This window comes from Mauremys mutica, chromosome 23 (assembly GCF_020497125.1).
Source record: "Mauremys mutica isolate MM-2020 ecotype Southern chromosome 23, ASM2049712v1, whole genome shotgun sequence".
Classification (NCBI taxonomy): Eukaryota; Metazoa; Chordata; order Testudines; family Geoemydidae; genus Mauremys; species Mauremys mutica.
This window is the reverse complement of record NC_059094.1, coordinates 4492747-4509768: the sequence shown is the minus strand read 5'-3', so window position 1 is coordinate 4509768 and position 17022 is coordinate 4492747. Positions and strand designations below refer to the sequence as shown.

At 55.1% G+C, this 17022-nt stretch overlaps 1 protein-coding gene across 1 annotated transcript; it reads left to right on the top strand.

The window, feature by feature from the left end:
* The first annotated feature begins 5739 nt into the window (after positions 1 to 5739).
* On the top strand, positions 5740 to 16045 carry LOC123355585. The gene is made up of 13 exons (XM_044998204.1): positions 5740 to 5755; positions 8858 to 9016; positions 9732 to 10300; positions 10693 to 10817; positions 11178 to 11300; positions 11602 to 11681; positions 12106 to 12211; positions 12420 to 12515; positions 13223 to 13327; positions 13907 to 14042; positions 14298 to 14392; positions 14540 to 14692; positions 15427 to 16045. The coding sequence occupies exons 3-13, from the start codon at positions 9733 to 9735 to the stop codon at positions 16009 to 16011; spliced, it is 2172 nt and encodes a 723-aa protein (XP_044854139.1). The 5' UTR covers positions 5740 to 5755; positions 8858 to 9016; position 9732; the 3' UTR covers positions 16012 to 16045.
* The last annotated feature ends 977 nt before the right edge of the window (positions 16046 to 17022 follow it).

Here is a 17022-nt window from a genome sequence, read left to right as displayed (position 1 = left end):
AGCTGGCTCTGCACCCCAAAGGTGAAGCGACTGCTCTCGGGAGGCTCTAGCACAGTTGTGCAAGGGGAGGAAGAAGGCTTTGTGTGCCCCTCCCTATCTGGATGACTGTGTGAGATCCACCACAGTCTGACCCAACCAGGGTAGCATGGTCCAATTAGTGTTTGTATGAGATTTCATTTCCTATGAACATAGAGTTCCAGAGTGGATAAGCCCAGCGTCCCTCCACCCCAGGAAGCTGACTCTGACAGACAATAGCCAGTACCATCTGCTCCATGGGAAGGTGCAAGAATGCTGTAGTGAGCAATTCTGAAACAACCAACCTGTGGGGTAAGCACCTTCCTAAGCTCAGGTAATAAGTGGCTGGCTTTTGCCCTGAATTGTAAGTAGGGTGACCAGATGTCCGATTTTATAGGGACAGTCCCAATTTTTGGGTCTTTTTCTTATATAGGCTCCTATTACCACCCACCCCGTCCTGATTTTTCACACTTGCTGTCTCATCACCCTAATTGTAAGGTCCCTTATATTTTATCCTATCCTATTTAGGAATGCCATCATTTGGAACATTTATATTGGTCTCTTTAATGCTGTCTATTGATCATAGGCATTTCTCTGGTGCCTTGCAGTCAAGTGTCTAAGCACCGTTAAACTAGCATACGTTTTTGTGTTTTTATGTTTAACTTAAATTTTCCCTACTGTTGGGCAAAGTCCATTAACTTCTTCTCTTCTCATTGACCAATGAGAATAATTGCTCCCTGTCCTCTTTATTGTAATGAAAGGCAATCATTGTAAAAATATCTCATAGAACAGCTTAGCAGATACTATGGATGCCACCACTGATTTTTGAATGAGGCTTGGTTCACAGAGGACAAAGGGCAAGGTGAATAGCTGTGCAGGTGACATAGCATGAGGATTTCACCCTGGGCATATTAGCAGGTTCTGCCAGCAAACACCAACCATCTGTCATTATCTGTCTGTAATGTGTTGGTTGGTGTTACTATGTATTTGTATTGCAGTAGCACCCGGAGACCCAATCCAGATCAAGGCCCATTGAGCTAGTTGCCAGGTGTCTGGTTTTTGACCAGAAAATCCTGTTCAAAAGGGAATCTGGCAGCATCCGGTCAGATCTACTGACTGGACACTAAAAGTCTGGTTACTGTGGGCAGAGGGGGAAGTGGCAGCCTATTGCCCAGCCCTGATGCGGCGGCTCCCATGGAAGCATGCATGCACCGCTGTGGGCCACCCCTTTGAGAAGCACGGTTTGCAAGGCTGCAGTGGAGGACAGCGTGTGAGGGACCATGGCGAGTGGGGTAAGGGGCTCCCAGCGGGCATGGGATGTTCCCTGGGGAAGGAACGCACGCTGCCCTGCCAGCCAGCACTTCGCCCTGCTGCGCTCTCAGGCAGTGCCACTTCTGGGGCAGGGAGTTCTCAAGTGGACAGAGAAGGGGGCTGCCGGCAGACAGCTCAGAGGGAGATGGGAGGCTGCTGTGCAGGAGGGCTGCATCCTAGCTCACCAGCAGGGCTGCCTCACTGCTCCCGTGCAGCCGCAGCGCTCTTCTGACCTGCACTGCCAGGCAGCCTGCTGGAGCTGGGGTTTGCAAGTCCCTTAGGGCTGCTCGGGCTGGAGTTGAGTGGGGAGAGCAGCGAACGACAGAGGGTGAAGGGGAGAGGAGTGAGTTAGGGGCAGGGCCTTGAGGGATTTAGTTGGGTTTGGTCCTGCTTTGAGCAGGGGGTTGGACTAGATGCCTCCTGAGGTCCCTTCCAACCCTGAGATTCTATGATTCTATGATTCTATGGAAGAGGCAGGGCAGGAGGGGTCCATTTTACAGACATTAGAAAGTTCACCACCCTTTGGCCACAGGAGTAAGGACAGTCCCTGCCCCAACCAGCTTATGTTCTAAACAGACAAGACAGACAAAGGCTGGGAGAAACAGAGACTTCTTACCCCATTTAACGGATGGGGACTGAGTCACAGAGATACAAGTAATTTGCCAAAGGTTGTTGCACAAGAACTGTGGCAGAGGCAGAAAGTGAATTCAGATCTCCTGAGTCCTTGTGAGTGGCATAAACCACACACAAGAGCATCATTGCTCTGCCAAGAACAGGTGCCTCCATGTATCAGGCTCCCCAGAGGCCCCTGTCCCCAGGTGTCTTCTGATTTTTAAAAAATGTAACATTCCTTTCTGCACTGCAGAAACTAAGCATGTGCCTCAATCAGCCAGCAGCATGCACAGCAGTGAGAACCCTGGACAGCAGGTGCAATTGGCTAAGGAATGAAGGGCATAGCATGGCACTGGTAAGAGGAGCTTGGCACAGACATATACAGATCTCACTGACAGTGCAGAGTGGGTGAGTGTGACGGGTTGAATCACAGAAACCCCCTTGGGGCTGCCAACTGATGTGCCAAGACTACTTCTGCCCCTGCTTTCCCTGCCAACTTGCAACCCCTGCACCCTGTCTTGCTGAGCCAGACACGCCCATCTGCTCCAACAAAGACCCAGGACCTGAACCACGAGCCCCAAAGCTGCAGACTTAACTGAAAGCAGCTTAACAAGTGTTCCTGTCTTTAACACTCATATGCCCAACTCCCAATGGGGTCCAAACCCCAAATAAATCCGTTTTACCCTGTATAAAGCTCATGCAGGGTAAACTCATAAACTGTTCGCCCTCTATAACACTGATAGAGAGAGATGCACAGCTGTTTGCTCCCCCCAGGTATTAATACAGACTCTGGGTTAATTAATAAGTAAAAAGTGATTTTATTACATACAGAAAGTAGGATTTAAGTGGTTCCAAGAGGTAACAGACTGAACAAAGTGAATTACCAAGTAAAATAAAATAAAACATGCAAGTCTAAGGCTAATACAGTAATAAAACTGAATACAGATAAAATCTCACCCTCAGAGATGTTTCAATAAGCTTCTATCACAGACTGGACGCCTTCCTAGTCTGGGCACAATCCTCTCCCCTGGTCCAGCCCTTGTTCCAGCTCAGGTGGTAGCTCGGGGATTTCTCATGACTGCAGCCCCCTTTGTTCTGTTCCACCCCCTTATATAGCTCTGGCACAAGGCGGGAATCTTTTTTCTCTCTGGGTCCCCTCCCCCTTTCTCAATGGAAAGACACCAGGTTAAAGATGGATTCCAGTTCAGGTGACATGATCACATGTCACTGCAGGGCTTCATTGCCCACTTGCCAGCACACACGTATACAGGAAGACTTACAAGTAAAACAGAGCTAACTGCAGACAATTGTCCTGGTTAATGGGAGCCATCAAGATTCCAAACCACCATTAATGGCCCACACTTTGCACAATTACAATAGGCCCTCAGAGTTATATTTCATATTTCTAGTTTCAGATACAAGAATGATACATTCATACAAATAGGGTGAATACACTCAGTAGATTATACGTTTTGTAATGATCCCTTACAAGAGACCTTTTGCATGAAGCATATTCCAGTCATTAGCTTATTTTCATAAAATCGTATAGAGTGCAACGTCACAGTGACAAGCTGATAGAAGGAGCAGAGAAGACAGAGAAAAAATAGAAGAGGACAGTGGCATGAGCAGAGGGTGAGGGAAACTGAGGGAGAGAAAGTGAAAGTGCTCAGAGAAGAGCCGTCTGGTCATGTGGGGTCAGATCTCACTACCCATTGGTAATACCTGCCACATGCAGCACCCTGCCGGTCAGCCAGGCAGCATGCAGAGTGGCACACAGCAGCCAAGAGCAGGCAGGGAAGAGAACCGAGGGGGTTTCTCTTTCCCTACTGTGGGTGTGTTGTGTGCACATCATGAAGCTGCAGAGGGACTCAGCCCTGGCTGGGTGGGGCCCAGTTTTGGAGTAAATGAATGAGCAGCAATGCAATTAATACTGAAGACCCCAAAGAGGGAGAGTGTTTGTGAGAGGGACTCGCAGATGGACCTGCTCAGAGACCAGCCTGTGACAGAGAGGAGCAGTGATGAGCTTCCAAAATCTTAACAACCGGTTCCCTACCGGGTCTTCGGCAGCACTTCAGCGGCGGGTCCTTCACTCTCTCCGGGTCTTTGGCGGCACTTCGGCAACAGGTCCTTCAGAGCCAGTGAAGACCCGGAGCAAGTGAAGGACCCACCGCCGAAGTGCTGCCGAAGACTCAGAGCGCCGCCCGGGGAGTACAAGCCCCATGTGGTTTTTTACGTGTTTTTTTTTTAGTCATCCCTGCCAGGGCCCCGTCGAAACTGTTCGAATTGGGCCCCGCACTTCCGAAAGCCGGCCCTGCCTGTACCATCACTCCCTGCAGCTCCACTGGTGCTGTATCTGGCCGTGGCAAGCAGTACAGCTCACTGGACATGTATCCCACGATTCGTAGCGCCACCACTCGCTGCGTTGCTCAATGCTTGGTAGCAGACATTGTTCTGCTGCTTCAAACCCTGCAGGTGGGTGAAGTGGGCGAAACTGCCAACGGGACACTGAGCAGACTCCTTAGTGGGCCATCAAACAGGCTAGGCAGAACTGACACCAACTTGTCTGGGGTGTTCCCCAGTAGCATAACACAAGTTTGAAATACGGACAGTATAAAGCCAGTATTCATAACATCAATGACAAAAATGATACACATAAACAGATAGCATAATTATAATCAGCCAATCATAACCTCTCCATAGACCCCTTCCACAACAACCTTTCTACAATATTGGCTGCAAATATAGAATAGTGGTCGCAACGGTGATCTATACAGTTACAGATTATGTCAATAACGTCACAGGAGGTAACACGGCATCAGTGAGACTGATATTGGAATACAGCCTCCAGTTTTAGTGTCCTCGTTTGAAAAAGATGTTGTGAAATTGGAGCTGGGGCAGCAAAGAGCCACCAAATGTTCTGAGGGCTGGAGAAAAATGCCTTCTAGTGAGTTATTGAAAGAGCTCAACTTGTTTAACTTATCAAAAGAAGATTGAAAGGTGACTTCATTGAAGTGTTGAAGTGCTTTAATAGAGAGAAAATATTGGATATTAAAGGGCTCTTTAATCTAGCAGAGAAAGGCATAACAAGACTCAATGGCTGGAAGGTGAAAAGAGAAAAATTCATATTACAACTAAGGCACAAATATTCAACAGTGAGGATGATTCACCACAGGAACAAGCTACCAAGGAAAGTGGTGGATTCGCCATCTCCTGATGTCATTTCATGAAGACTAGATGCCTTTCTGGAATGTGTTTGCCCCAAAAGAAGCTATTGTGTCATACAGGAGGCCTGTGATATGCAGGGGGTCAGATTAGATGCTCTAATGGTCTCTTCTGGCCATAAAGTTGACTAATTTCTGAAAAACTGAGTGGAGCATTGGGAGCAGCGTCTGATGTTTTACTGTCTAGCCGGCTTGCTTCCTAGAACGAACGCTCCTTGAGTGGGGTGATCCACAGGGAGTAGCTCAAACCTCCAAAGTGCCTGGCCAGGGGCAGGACATTAGCACAGCAAGGGAGGGGTGTGGCAGTGACATCACAAAGGCCTTTTGCAGGACCTCAGGCTATTGGTCAAAGGTGGTGGGGAGGTGGTGACCTCACAGAGAGATGCTGACATCAGCCAGGCAGGACAGGGGTGAGGGGCCAGGGAAACCTCAGAGACTCCCGTGGCTTTGCTTCAGCGAGTCTCCTTCTCCAGGTCTCTCTTTGAGGACTGAGGGAGTATTCGGGTTCACGTACAGGAGCGCCAGGAGGAACCTCTTTCCAGTTTTCTCCTTCCCTGTAGTGATTTTACTAGAAAACAGACGTCCCTGTTTAGAAGGTAGGAGCCTCCTTGAGGTCTGAAACCTGTTCAGTCTGATCCATCTGGTGACAGTTGAATTCTAGGCAAGGAAAACACAAGCTTAAGGAGGCAGAATTTTATTCTGCACCTGGGATTTTGTCCCTATGAATCACTGGGGACATTAGAGTTTGTCCTTTTTGTTTCACCTTTTCCTCTGTCCATCCCTCCCTCCCTCCTTTCTCTTCGTCTCTTGCTTCGTTTGTCCTTTCTCCTGTTCCCCTCCCAACACCAGGAGAGTGGTGTGTGTGTGCGTGTGTGTGTGTGTGTGTGTGTGTGTGTTGCGGGGGAGTACCCTGCAGCTCCCACTGTGGGAGGTCCACACAAAAATGTGGGGCTGAAATTGTGCTCGGGCAATGATCCCACCAGTGACCATCCTTTGGGGCTCTCTGGGGAGAACCCTCAGCCCCCCGTCCTCAGTCTCTACCCTGATTGGCTGAGCAGGGGGTTATTGACAGGGAGGAGACTCAGGTCCTTGTTGTTCTCTTTTAAGACCAAGGAAATAAGTCATAACCAGTCATATGTTTGACAAATTTTGCTGCTTTGCTGCATTAATGGTCTCTGAGCAGTTCATGATTCTCTTTAACGTTGCAATTCTCCTAAAATACTTGCTGAATAATTACTGTGCACTGTTGTTGGTCTGGAGCTCATCCGAGAGCACTTTATTCAGGTCATTCAATGTATGAAATTCAAGATCCAATGATTAGTTTGAAAATCAGGACTCTTGGGTCCTCTTCCCAACTCTGCCACTGACTGGCAGTGTGACCTAAGACAAGTCAATTCTCCTTTCTCAGCCTTAGCTTCTCCCTCTTTCAAGTAGAGATAATAATGATCCGCTCCTACCTACCTCACGGTGGGTGGAGGATGGGAATCCATTGGAGAGTGTCACTAGGAGCAGTGCATAATATGAGGTGTCCTATCACGTTTACTCAGAGCAGATTATGACATAATAGAATAGCTGAAATAGTCTATTTTCTTTGTATTTTTTTATTTTGAAATTAAGAGCAGCAACTACTTAGCTCAGACTGAAGCATCTTATCTAATTTTTGAGATCTAAGTGTCTCCTCTTTGTGTGCGACGAGACAATTTAACACAATGTGACAAACAGGAGATGCTTTTGTTTTGCAACAAAATCTTTTTGCAAAGAACCTTCATCCCACTTGTTATGATTTCGAGAAACAAACTGGTTTAGTCTGAATGGGATTTTCTGACAGACATGGTTTCAATGAAATTTCCCCACCATCTCGATTCCTGGGCTCTATCCCTGCCTCTGAGGGTTTGTTATCTGTTAGAACAGGAGGAGGCAGGACTGGTGGCTTCTCTTTCTGGCTCTGCCACCGCCTTGCTGTGTAGGCCCTTGGGGAGGTCACTTCCCTTCTCTGTATCTCAGGCTCCTCCCCATCTGTCCAATGCAAACAGGGACAGTTCTTGAAATCTGGGCAGTCGTGAGCCTGAGTGAGATAAGGGGCGTTAAAGCCCTCTGTGAAGGAGAAAGGGGAGTTTCACAGTGTTTAGCACCAAGGAATTCTAAAGTTTGCTCAAATGTCTAGTCTGTGGAAACAAGAAATGGTCGGGGCCAAACCTTTTAACCACTGCCTTTTTTAAAGCCCATTCAGGGATGTGAGTCCCTGTCTTTTAGGTACCTGGGGTTCTTTGCCAGCAGGAGAGAAGAGGTTCCTGCCTCCATTTTTGTGGCCTTAACAAACCAGGCGTTGTGCCCCAGTTCTCGTCTGAGATCCCTGAAAAAGAACATCTTCCCATCCATGAACAAGACAGGACCTATCTTTCAAAGGGGAACAAAGAGAACCCTGGGACTTGCAGACTAGCTAGCCTCACTTCCATAGCTGGAGAGATCCTGGAATACATTCTTAAACCAGCAGTTTGTCAGCAGCACCTACAGGATAATTTGGTTCTTAGGACTAGTGAGCATGGATTTGTCAAGAACAAATCATTCCAAACCAATCCTCTTTCCTTCTTTGGCAGGGTTCCGGGCCTAGTGCAGGTGGGTAAACAGTAGATGGGATCTATCTTGGGGTTACTAAGGCTTTTGACACAGCCCCATAGGACATTCTCACAAGCAAACGAGGGAAATGCGGGCTAGATGCAATCAGTGTAATGTGGGTGCAGAGCTGGTTTGAAAGCCCAGACTCCAAGAGCCCTTCTCCATGTCTGGCTGTCCAACGGAGAAGGTGCACCTGGTGGGTCCGGCAGGGATCAGTCTGGGGTCTGGTACTATTCAATATTTTCATGAATGATTTGGAAGATGGAGTGGAGAGCATGCTGCTAAAATGTGCAAATGACACCAAGCACTTTGGAGCACAGGATTGGAATTCAAAATGCCCGTAACAAATTGGAGAATTGGTCTTCTTGAGCCACACTCCATGGCTGGGCCCCTCTCTCTAGACTGGGCTGAAGTGAAACCCCAGAGCCAAACACTCCTCCTGGGCAGTGCCCTCCGACCTGGAGTGCTCAGATGCTGCTTAGCTCTGTCAGAGCAGCTTTTGCTGGGGGATTCTCCCAGCACTTTCCAATAGCAGGAAAGTATTAAATCCCCCTTTGACTGCTGAGTACAGAGCCCTAGAGCGGGGAGCAACTTGCCCAAATTCCCCCAGGAAAAGGAAAACAACCAGCTGTGGAACCAATAGGAAACCCAGCAATGGAACCCAGGAGTCCTGACTCCCAGTCCCCTGGCCCGGTCACTCCAGCGGAGCTCACTCCCTCTCAAAGGCAGGGGGAGCGGCCATGAGGGCTGCTTGTAACTGCCAGCTGTGGGAGGGAGTGTGCAGCAGTGGTTAGCGAAGGGGCCTGGAGAGAAGGACTGCTGGGTCCCATCCCTACTTCTGACCCTTGCTGTGACCCTGAGCCAGTAGCTTCCCCTCCCCAGGCCTGTTTCTCATCAGTAGGGTTGGGGGCGCAGTCCCGACAGCCCAGGGGGGTTGGGAGGCTCCAGGAAGGTGTGTAAAGTGCTGGGATGTCAGGATCCGGAGGCGCTGTCACCCCTGCACTAGGGTGATGTTCTGCACCCCCTGCTGCTGGCCGAGTTTCTCCATCCCTTGGCAATAAGACAGACTCTTGTTTTCACAGCCAGCCGATCGCCCAGTGCCATCACCCTGCCTGCTGGCTGGGCAGGGTAACTCCTCAGGTCACCACCCCCCGTCCAGCCTGCCTTGGGCTTGGGGAGTGAGGAGAAGGGCGAGGGACGACCCTGAACATCCTCCATCCATCGCTCCATCACCAGAGCAAGTGAGTGGCATGAGGGTTCCCCGGTGGTGTCCCCTGTCTGTCCGGGGAGAGGCAGAAAGAGCGGGAGAGAATCTCTCCCAAAGGAGATTGGATTTGCAAACAGCCCCCAGGAGCCCCTCACTCTCAGACTGGGGAGGGGCTTCTCCAGAGCCGTCTCCACTGTGCTTGGAAAGGTCCCAGCAATGGGGCTCCCAGCCCTTCCCTTGTGGGAGACTGTTCCCCAGGCTGAGAGTCTCTGAGCTGGGCCAGACCCGGGGAGCTGCTGAGCATGGAAATCAATGGGAACCGAGGGGGCCCTGGCCTTGCTATGCCGAAGGACTTTGAAGGGGGGATGGTTTCCCAGGAGAAGTCCGGACTCCTGGCTTCTCTTCCTTCTCTAGCCTGGGTGGGGGGTGGGGGTGGGGGAGTGTGGCCTGGGCTGGGAGGAGGGAGCTGCTTGTCCAAAGTGACTGATGGTCTTTGTGACTGACCCCAGTGCTCGAAAAGGACGAGACTCCCCGGTTCTTGCAGCCCCAGGGATGACGAGGGGGAGCGCTGAGGGGGAGCAGGTCATGCAATGAACTCCTGCCAGTGTGTGTAGCCTGCACTCCCTGCACCCCTGTGGGGGGAGGAGGAGCTGCTCTGGCTGGGGCAGGGATGGGGAGGGACCAAACAGGCTGGTTAGTGAGAGGCTGCCTTGACCCCAGACTCACGCCTGCTCCCCGCTCGGTTCCAGGATGGCCGGGCTCCTGAGGATGTTCAGGAAGAAGGCTCTGAAGGTGGCCCCAGAGCCTGAGGGGAGCAGCTGCCATCTTCCCCAGGAGCAGAGCGGCCCCTCTGTCCCCGCTGGCGGGGAAGGAGCTCCCGGCCGGACCAGGAGGTGGAAGTTCCCAGCCTTCTGGAAGAGGAAACCTGCTCCCGGCGCAGGCGCCGAGGTGGGAGAGGCACTGGCCAGGCCAAAATGGAGCTGGTCCAGGATGCGGCTGGGCAGGCAGGACCCAGCCCTGGAGCAGAACCGGGCAGGGTGGCTCCGGGGCTTGTTATGTGGGCAGCAGCGGCCCCAGGAGCCCAGCCCCGATTTCCATCAGGAGGCATCGCCCAGCCCGGTCAGTGGGGACCTTCCAGCCTTCCCAGGGCAGGAGGTGGAGGATCCCTCTCCCAGCCCCAGCAGCTCGGCCCGCTCCCCATGGGACAGCAGCAGCGCCTGCGACTTGGACAGCAGCTCGGCCCGCTCCCGATGGGACAGCAGCAGCGCCTGCGACTCGGACAGCAGCTCGGCCGACGGACGCTTCTGCTTCGTTCAAGGTGAGGAGCCAGGCTGGGCTCAGGGAGGGGTGAGGAGGGGGCTGTGAACACCCTGGGCCCAGGCCCTCGAGCAGTGCTCTGGGGGCGGGTCCCCAGCCCAGGGGTCTGGCCTGAGCCACGTGAACCCCACTGACACTAGATGCTGCCACATTGGTCCTTGGTGCCATTGGGCGGGGGGAGGCACCTCCCAGGGAGTCCAGGACTGAGGGGGGGTCTCTTTGCTATGGGCTCCTGAAGGAGTTGGGGGCTGATGACATCACTGAGGGAGGGAGGGGGGGCCCGAGCTGCCCTATGTCCCGGAGGTGGGAAGGGGGCACATTGTCCCACCATGCCCCTGTCCTTCCCCCGAGTGGCAGCAGGAGTCACCCTGTCCCCTTCTCTCCCTGGTGCAGGGTCCGCCAGGGCCTCTGAGGACGAGAAGGAGCAGGAGGAGGAGGAGGAGGAGGAATGGGTCGACGTGGTAACAGAGGAGGCTGCTCTCAAAAACATCCGAGAGCAGCTCCAGGGCCGAGAAAAGGTACAAACATTCCCCAGCTGTGCTGGAACCGAGATTGTCCTGCTCCTTCCCAGCATCCCGACCCGCTGCAGAGGGTCTTGGCCCTCATGAGCTACCACCCCTAATGGGGACCTTTCTCCTCCATGATCTGGGACCCCCAAGCTGGGGGTGTTTGTCACACACCGGCCGGGGTCTCCTCTCCCCACAGGCACTGTCCCAGTTCCTGACCCTGCTTGTGTAGGAGTCGTGGGTGATTTGGACACTAGGCGGGTCCCCACTATCCCCCATTCAGGCCTAAGTCCTGCAGCTGGTGTGGCTGGGGCAGGGAGGTCCCTGGCTAACTGGCTCTCTCTCCCCTAACCCCACTCCTGGTGGGCACAGGACGAGGCGCAGCAGCTCGTGTTCCTGCACGCCATCCACCCCGCGTGTCTCGCTGCACAGCAGAGAGGGCAGGACACATTGGAGCCGCGCTGCTGCAAGGCAGCTGTGGTGGAGAGGATTGTGGTGAGCGAGACACGGTGCCCGGCAGCTGGAGGGTGGACAGAGACACGGGAGGGGCAGGGGTCTCCCTGGGCCGATGGTTGGGGGATGGCTGGTGGTGGAGGGGCAGCTGAGGGCAGGGATTGCTGGGGCTGCAGACTGGGGAGAAGAGACGGGAGAACGAGTGGGCAGGAATCGGAGGAGCGGGAGGCAGCTGGGGGGACACTGCTGGTTGTGTGGGGCCCTGGCTGTGTAATCTCCTCCATGGGAAGTGTCAGTGAGGCCCAAATCTCACATGCTCCTTTGTCTCCTTTGTCTCTCCCAGGAGCTCATTGAGGAGCTTCCTGATGACTCTCCACCCGGCGCCGTCCTGGCCAACTGCCTGATCGCTGTGGCCAACCTCAGGTACCGAGACCCTCTTGCCCGGTTCCCCTAACCCCGGTGCTGCTCAGGCCCATGGCTGGGAGTCACTGCCCCTCCCACTCCCAGGTCACCTCCCATGGGTGGCTCCTCTGGCAGAGGTGGCAGGAAGGATCACTCCCTCTCCTGGCTGCTCTGTTCTTTTCACTCCAGTAACATTGCAATGGCTTTGGGGAGAGGCTGACTCCCAGGATCAGATACAGGAGAGGCAGCAGGGTTCAGGGAACAGGCACCATTCCTGCCCTGCCATTGCCTGTGTGGGAAACCTTGGCCTTATCGTTCCCTGGTTCGGTGCCTCAGTTTCCGTTCTCGCCCGCCTCTGCCTATTTCCCTGCAGTTTCACGTCCGTGTCGGTGCCAATCCCACCTCCGCACTGCACAGTCTAATACCGGCTCCTCTCTCTTGCCAGCACCATGACACCTGCCTTGGAGCCGGAGCTGGAGACCCACCTCCTCCGAGCTGCCCTACATGCCGTTTTCACCCTGGACACGCGGACGGACACCACCCAAGTCCAGGTAGATCAGCTAAATCATGGATTGAGGAGCCAGCTCTCATCCTGCCACGAATCCTTGCTAATTGCCTGCAGTGGGATGAGAATGAGAGAGGCCAGGATATGTGTTTGGGGGTCTCACCAGTGCTTCCCAGAGACCCCTCTTCCCATCCTGTGGCAGGTGTAGCCTCAGTTTCCCTAAGTCTGACCCATGGCTCTCCCTTGCTTTGCAGGATCTGCATAGGGTCATGCCAGACCTCCTGGACGCCATGCTGGGGAATCTGCTGGCAAAGTCCCCAGATACCAACAAGCTCCACTACATCTTGGAGGTGAGCCCGATGAGAGGGGTGGGGGCAATTTTACCTTAACTCTTCCATCCATTTTCCAGTCTGTCCTCCTAGCTGCGCCCCCAGTGGGGTGTCCTTGCTCAGGGCAGTCAGTGCAATGCAGTGTCAGGCCCTTCCTCCTTGAAGGACAGAGGAAGGAGCTGGGACTTCAAGCCAGAGCTCTGCCTGGTTCTGTTGAGCACTAACCAGGGGGCCCCTGGCTGGCTTGGGGAGTGAGAGTCTGAACCCCTCCTGTGAGATCCAGAAGATGGTCCTCAGAGAAGAGTCACAGGCTCGTTCCTAGGGAAACAGGAGGGCCCCAGAGAATCAGCCCTTGTCTCTGACGGGCCCCGAGATTCCTGGGGGGATTGTGCTCCCGCTCAGTCCCTTCACCCAACCAAGGACTTGAGAGCCAGGGAGGGCTGAGGTCTGTCTCCTTCCTGGTGAGCTGTTCAGGAATCAGGAGTTCAGGGAGGATGGGACCAGCCCTGCCACTGAGCATTGTCCCAATCTAGAGAGACAATGACAAGTTGTGACCTGCAGGATACAAGCGTTGTCCTGGGGGAAACAATCCCCTTCTAAAGCTCTGCGATCAATGAATCAGATATTCCACCCGCATACAGTGTCTCAGCCCCCGGGGATGGGGAGGGGCTCATTAGCACAACACATGCACCCGCCCATTCATCCTGAGCTGCCTCCTTTCCCCACAGCACATTAACTACTGGATGGTGTCCAGGGTGTCGCGCGAGAGAGCCAGGGCCATTAGGAGCAGCGCGACCCTGCTCACCTCCATCATCATCCTCCCTGACTTTGACGTAAGTGGCCTCTGACCCCAGCTTCCTGACTCCAGGCGGGGGTGGGCTGGCTCCAAGGGGCTGTAGGATCTGCTGCTGCAGGGGCTGTGGGTTAGGAGTGTTCCTCTTGGGGAGGCAGAGTCAGAGCAGAGAATGAGCCTGGCTTGAGTCAAGTTCTTCTTGTCCTGGTGAAGCAGGGTGACCAGGCAGCAAGTGTGAAAAATTGGGACAGGGGGTGGGGGGTAATAGGAGCCTATATAAGAAAAAGACCCAAAAATCGGGACTGTCCCTATAAAATCGGGACATCTGGTCACCCTATGGTGAAGTGGCGACTCTCGCTTTTAAGGGAAGCCTGCTCCAGGTTCATGCCTTCCTGTCATCCTGGAGCAGCTGGGGAAGCAAATCCTCATGGAGGGCCCTGCCCGCATCCCTGTGCTCCAGGCTTGCTTGCGGGCAGAGAAAATTAAGAGTCTAGCTCTAGCTCCTGTGCTCTAGCATCTCCTGCCGAGGGGCTGAGGGGAATGAGTCCTGGCCCAGGCGGGGACTGGGAGCTGACAGGAAAATGCTGATGGAGTCCCCTCTCCCTCTTCTGTCCATTAGAACTCAGCCGAATTCCCCGAGATGGGTCACCATGTGGCACAGCTGGCTCTGTCCATCGGTGACCCAGACAAGGACATCAGCCGGCAGGCCAGGGAGGGGGTTTTCCGGCTCTACCAACTGTTGCTGCACCAGAGGGGTAAGGAACCCAGCTGGGAAATGGCCCCCGCTAGACAAGTGAGACTGGGACCCCCGCAGCCAATTTGTCTCCAAGTGACCCCGGCTGGAGGACGAGTCTCTCTCTCTCTTTCTGTGTTCTACCCCAGCCCCTGCAATTCTGTTGGGCCGGGCACACAGCGAGGACTCTGCCCACTGTGCAGCCACCAATGGGATTGGAAGGACACAAGCCCTGCAACCAGAATGACCAATGTGTGTGTGTCTCTCTCTTTCCCAGACCTGACCATCCACGAGGCCGAAGAGCTGTGGCTCCGGGACTGGCACCAGGACAGCAGGCTCCTCGGCTATAAAAACACAGCCAGGGTCGGGGAGGTAAGGCCGCTGTGCCAGGGCATGGCACAGCTCGGGCAGTGCGGGTGGCTGCCTCCTGGAGCCACTGGACCGAGTTGCCGTTCTAGTGCAGGATTTGGAGCCGGCTTCTGGGCAATTTGCTGAAGCCTCACGTCCGTTTGGTTTCAGGTCTTTGGAAAGTTATTCTCGGAGGGGCAGAGACGCTTCTTCCTGCGGACGGCAGTGCTGGCCATGCACAACCCCCGGCTGCGTGTCAGCCAGGCTGGGCTGCTCCTCACTTACTCCCTCCTGGGGCAAGCCCAGCAGCTGCTGGGGGACAAGGTGAGCAGCTGCATTAGACTCCGGAGATTGGGGCGGGGCCCAGGCCTCATTCCCATCCTCCGGCCATTGGCCGGCCTGGCAGCAAGGCGACTGGTGGGGAATGAGAGCGAGAGCAGGTGCTACTGGGAAGGGAGATGAATTCACCTCCATGAGCAGGAGGGAGCCAGCTTGTCCCCGGAGCAGCTCCAGCCCAGCTCGTTAGCAAGGCTAATGAATGACAAGTATTGCCTCATCACGGACGTATGTTCTTGGGAAGGGCAGCAGCCCTCTGCCAGCCTCTCCTGTCACCCGAGCCACCCCCAGGGCTGCCATCCTGCGGCTTCAGCATTAGTGGCTGGGATGACTTGGGGAAAGATCTCAACCTCCCCACATCCCACTTCACTGCTGCCAGAATCCCTCCCCCCCCTCCCCCGCCCGCCACTAGAGCCCCCTCCCTGCCCAACCTGGGTGGGAGTGGAGGAGAGGGGTCTGAGAACTTGAGCCGTGGATTGGAGGTGGAACAGCTGTCAGGGGCACTGGGGGGAAGGTGGCAGGAGCTCACCCTACAAGCAGGGGAGTTGGCACTGGAGGTCACTAGAAAGGACAACAAGACTCCATTCTGGGGGTCAGGAGGGGGACTCCATCCCTCAGAGGTGGGCGGGTGCTGGGTGGAAATGCTGCTGGTCCCAGGTGCCCTTAATCCCCCGATTCCGCAGGGGTGTCTGAGTCTCTGACGGGTCCTCGTTCCCTTGCAGCAGGAGGAGGTCACCTATAAGGTGACGCAACAACTGCACATCATCCACAACTTGCACCAAGTGCCTGAGGCGGTGCAGGAGCTCTGCCTCCGAGGCCACCAGCTACTCCCGCTCCCTGTAAACGAGGAGTGTAGTCAGACTGAGTGGTCTCCCGCCGAGTGGGAGAGCGAGAGACCCCCTACACGCCCCTTGGAGGGTGGAGCCTATATTGCCCCGCCCCCCTCACCGTCAGGACCGGGGCGTGGCCGGAAGTATAAAAGACCGGCCGTGCTGCACAGTGGGGGGAGAGCCTGCAAGACAGGAGGACGCTCAGCCTGTTCTCCAGAGGCCCTGAGAGGATCCCCAGGCGTGGACGAGGACTGGCCCGGAGTCCTCGCTGCGGTTTACTCCAAGGAGCTGGAAGAGGCCTGGAGGCCGCGGGTACCAAACCCTGGGGAGGCAGGAAGTAGCCCAGGGGCAGCCCCGGAGCAGCCGGCTGCAGAGCCCAGCGCGGCTCAGTCGGCGTGTTGCGGCAGGATCCCCGCCGATGCAGAGGCAGCCAATCCTGCCCCTGCCAGGACCTTGGGCTGGGACACGGTGGAGTAGGGTGGGCCGAGTGGCTGACCCCCTACACGGTGCAAGGAGGCTCTAGCCCCGCCAAGGCTAGAGCCAGCCCTGTCAAGTCTGTTTGCTCGCTGGCTGCCTGGTTCCACCCAGGCCAGAGCCCGTCCTTGAAGACTGGTTGTTTGTGGGCTGCTTGGGCTCTGCCCAGGCCGGAGCCACTCTGGTAGACTGTGCTGGGGGGCTGACCACTTGAGCGACCCCAGCCCAGCAGGGCCGGCTCTACCATTTTTACCACCAGAAGGAAAAACATAAAGGCGGCTCGGACTGCCGCCGCCCGAACTGCTGAAGCTGCCCGGACTCTGCTGCCCCAGGAATGGCCGGTTTGCCGCCCCTTAGCATGTGCCTCCCCAGCCACGTGCTGGCTCCGCTGGTGCCTGGAGCCGGCCCTGCAGCCCAGGCCGCAGCCTGGTAACGACAGTTGACTACTGTGGTGGGATGACTGCCCCATGCCCATGCAAGAGGGCGCTTGAGTAGGCCAGAGCGGCTGTGCAGGCCGGCAATCAGAGAAGGGCCTACTGAGAGCTAATCAGGGCCGAGATTAGAGCCAGCCAATCAGGGCTAGGCTAGGCCCTATATAAAGGCTGCCCAGGAGCACAGTAGGCAGTCTGTCCCAGACCTTCATGGGGGAAGGTTTGTCTCCAGAGCAGGAGTCCTTGGACAGAGCAGTGCTGGGCAGGCTCAGGGGAAGCATAGTAGGGCTCCGGCCCAAGACCTGCCAGACTGCGGGCCCTGATAGAAAGGGCCTAGAGAGTGCGAGGGGCCGGAGGGGAAGTGGCCCAGGGACAGTTGGACAAGGGGAGAGAAGGAGAGCAAGGAGGCTCCCACTAGAGGGTCCCTGGGTTGGGACCCAGAGTACTGGGCAGGCGTGGGTCCCCCCCTTCCCTCTTGTACTGCACCTGGCCACGCGGTGGCCTAGACAACTTCCAACCAGCCCTTGAGACAATGGGTTAGACTTTGGGGGCTGTGGTTGGCCACTGAGGCAGGTGCAAGGAC

Coding starts and splice junctions, on each gene's coding strand:
- LOC123355585 (XM_044998204.1), top strand. CDS start 9,733: ATGGCCGGGCTCCTGAGGATGTTCAGGAAGAAGGCTCTGAAGGTGGCC. Junction 12,212..12,419: donor CGGACACCACCCAAGTCCAG/GTAGATCAGCTA, acceptor CTTGCTTTGCAG/GATCTGCATAGGGTCATGCC. Junction 13,328..13,906: donor TCATCCTCCCTGACTTTGAC/GTAAGTGGCCTC, acceptor TCTGTCCATTAG/AACTCAGCCGAATTCCCCGA.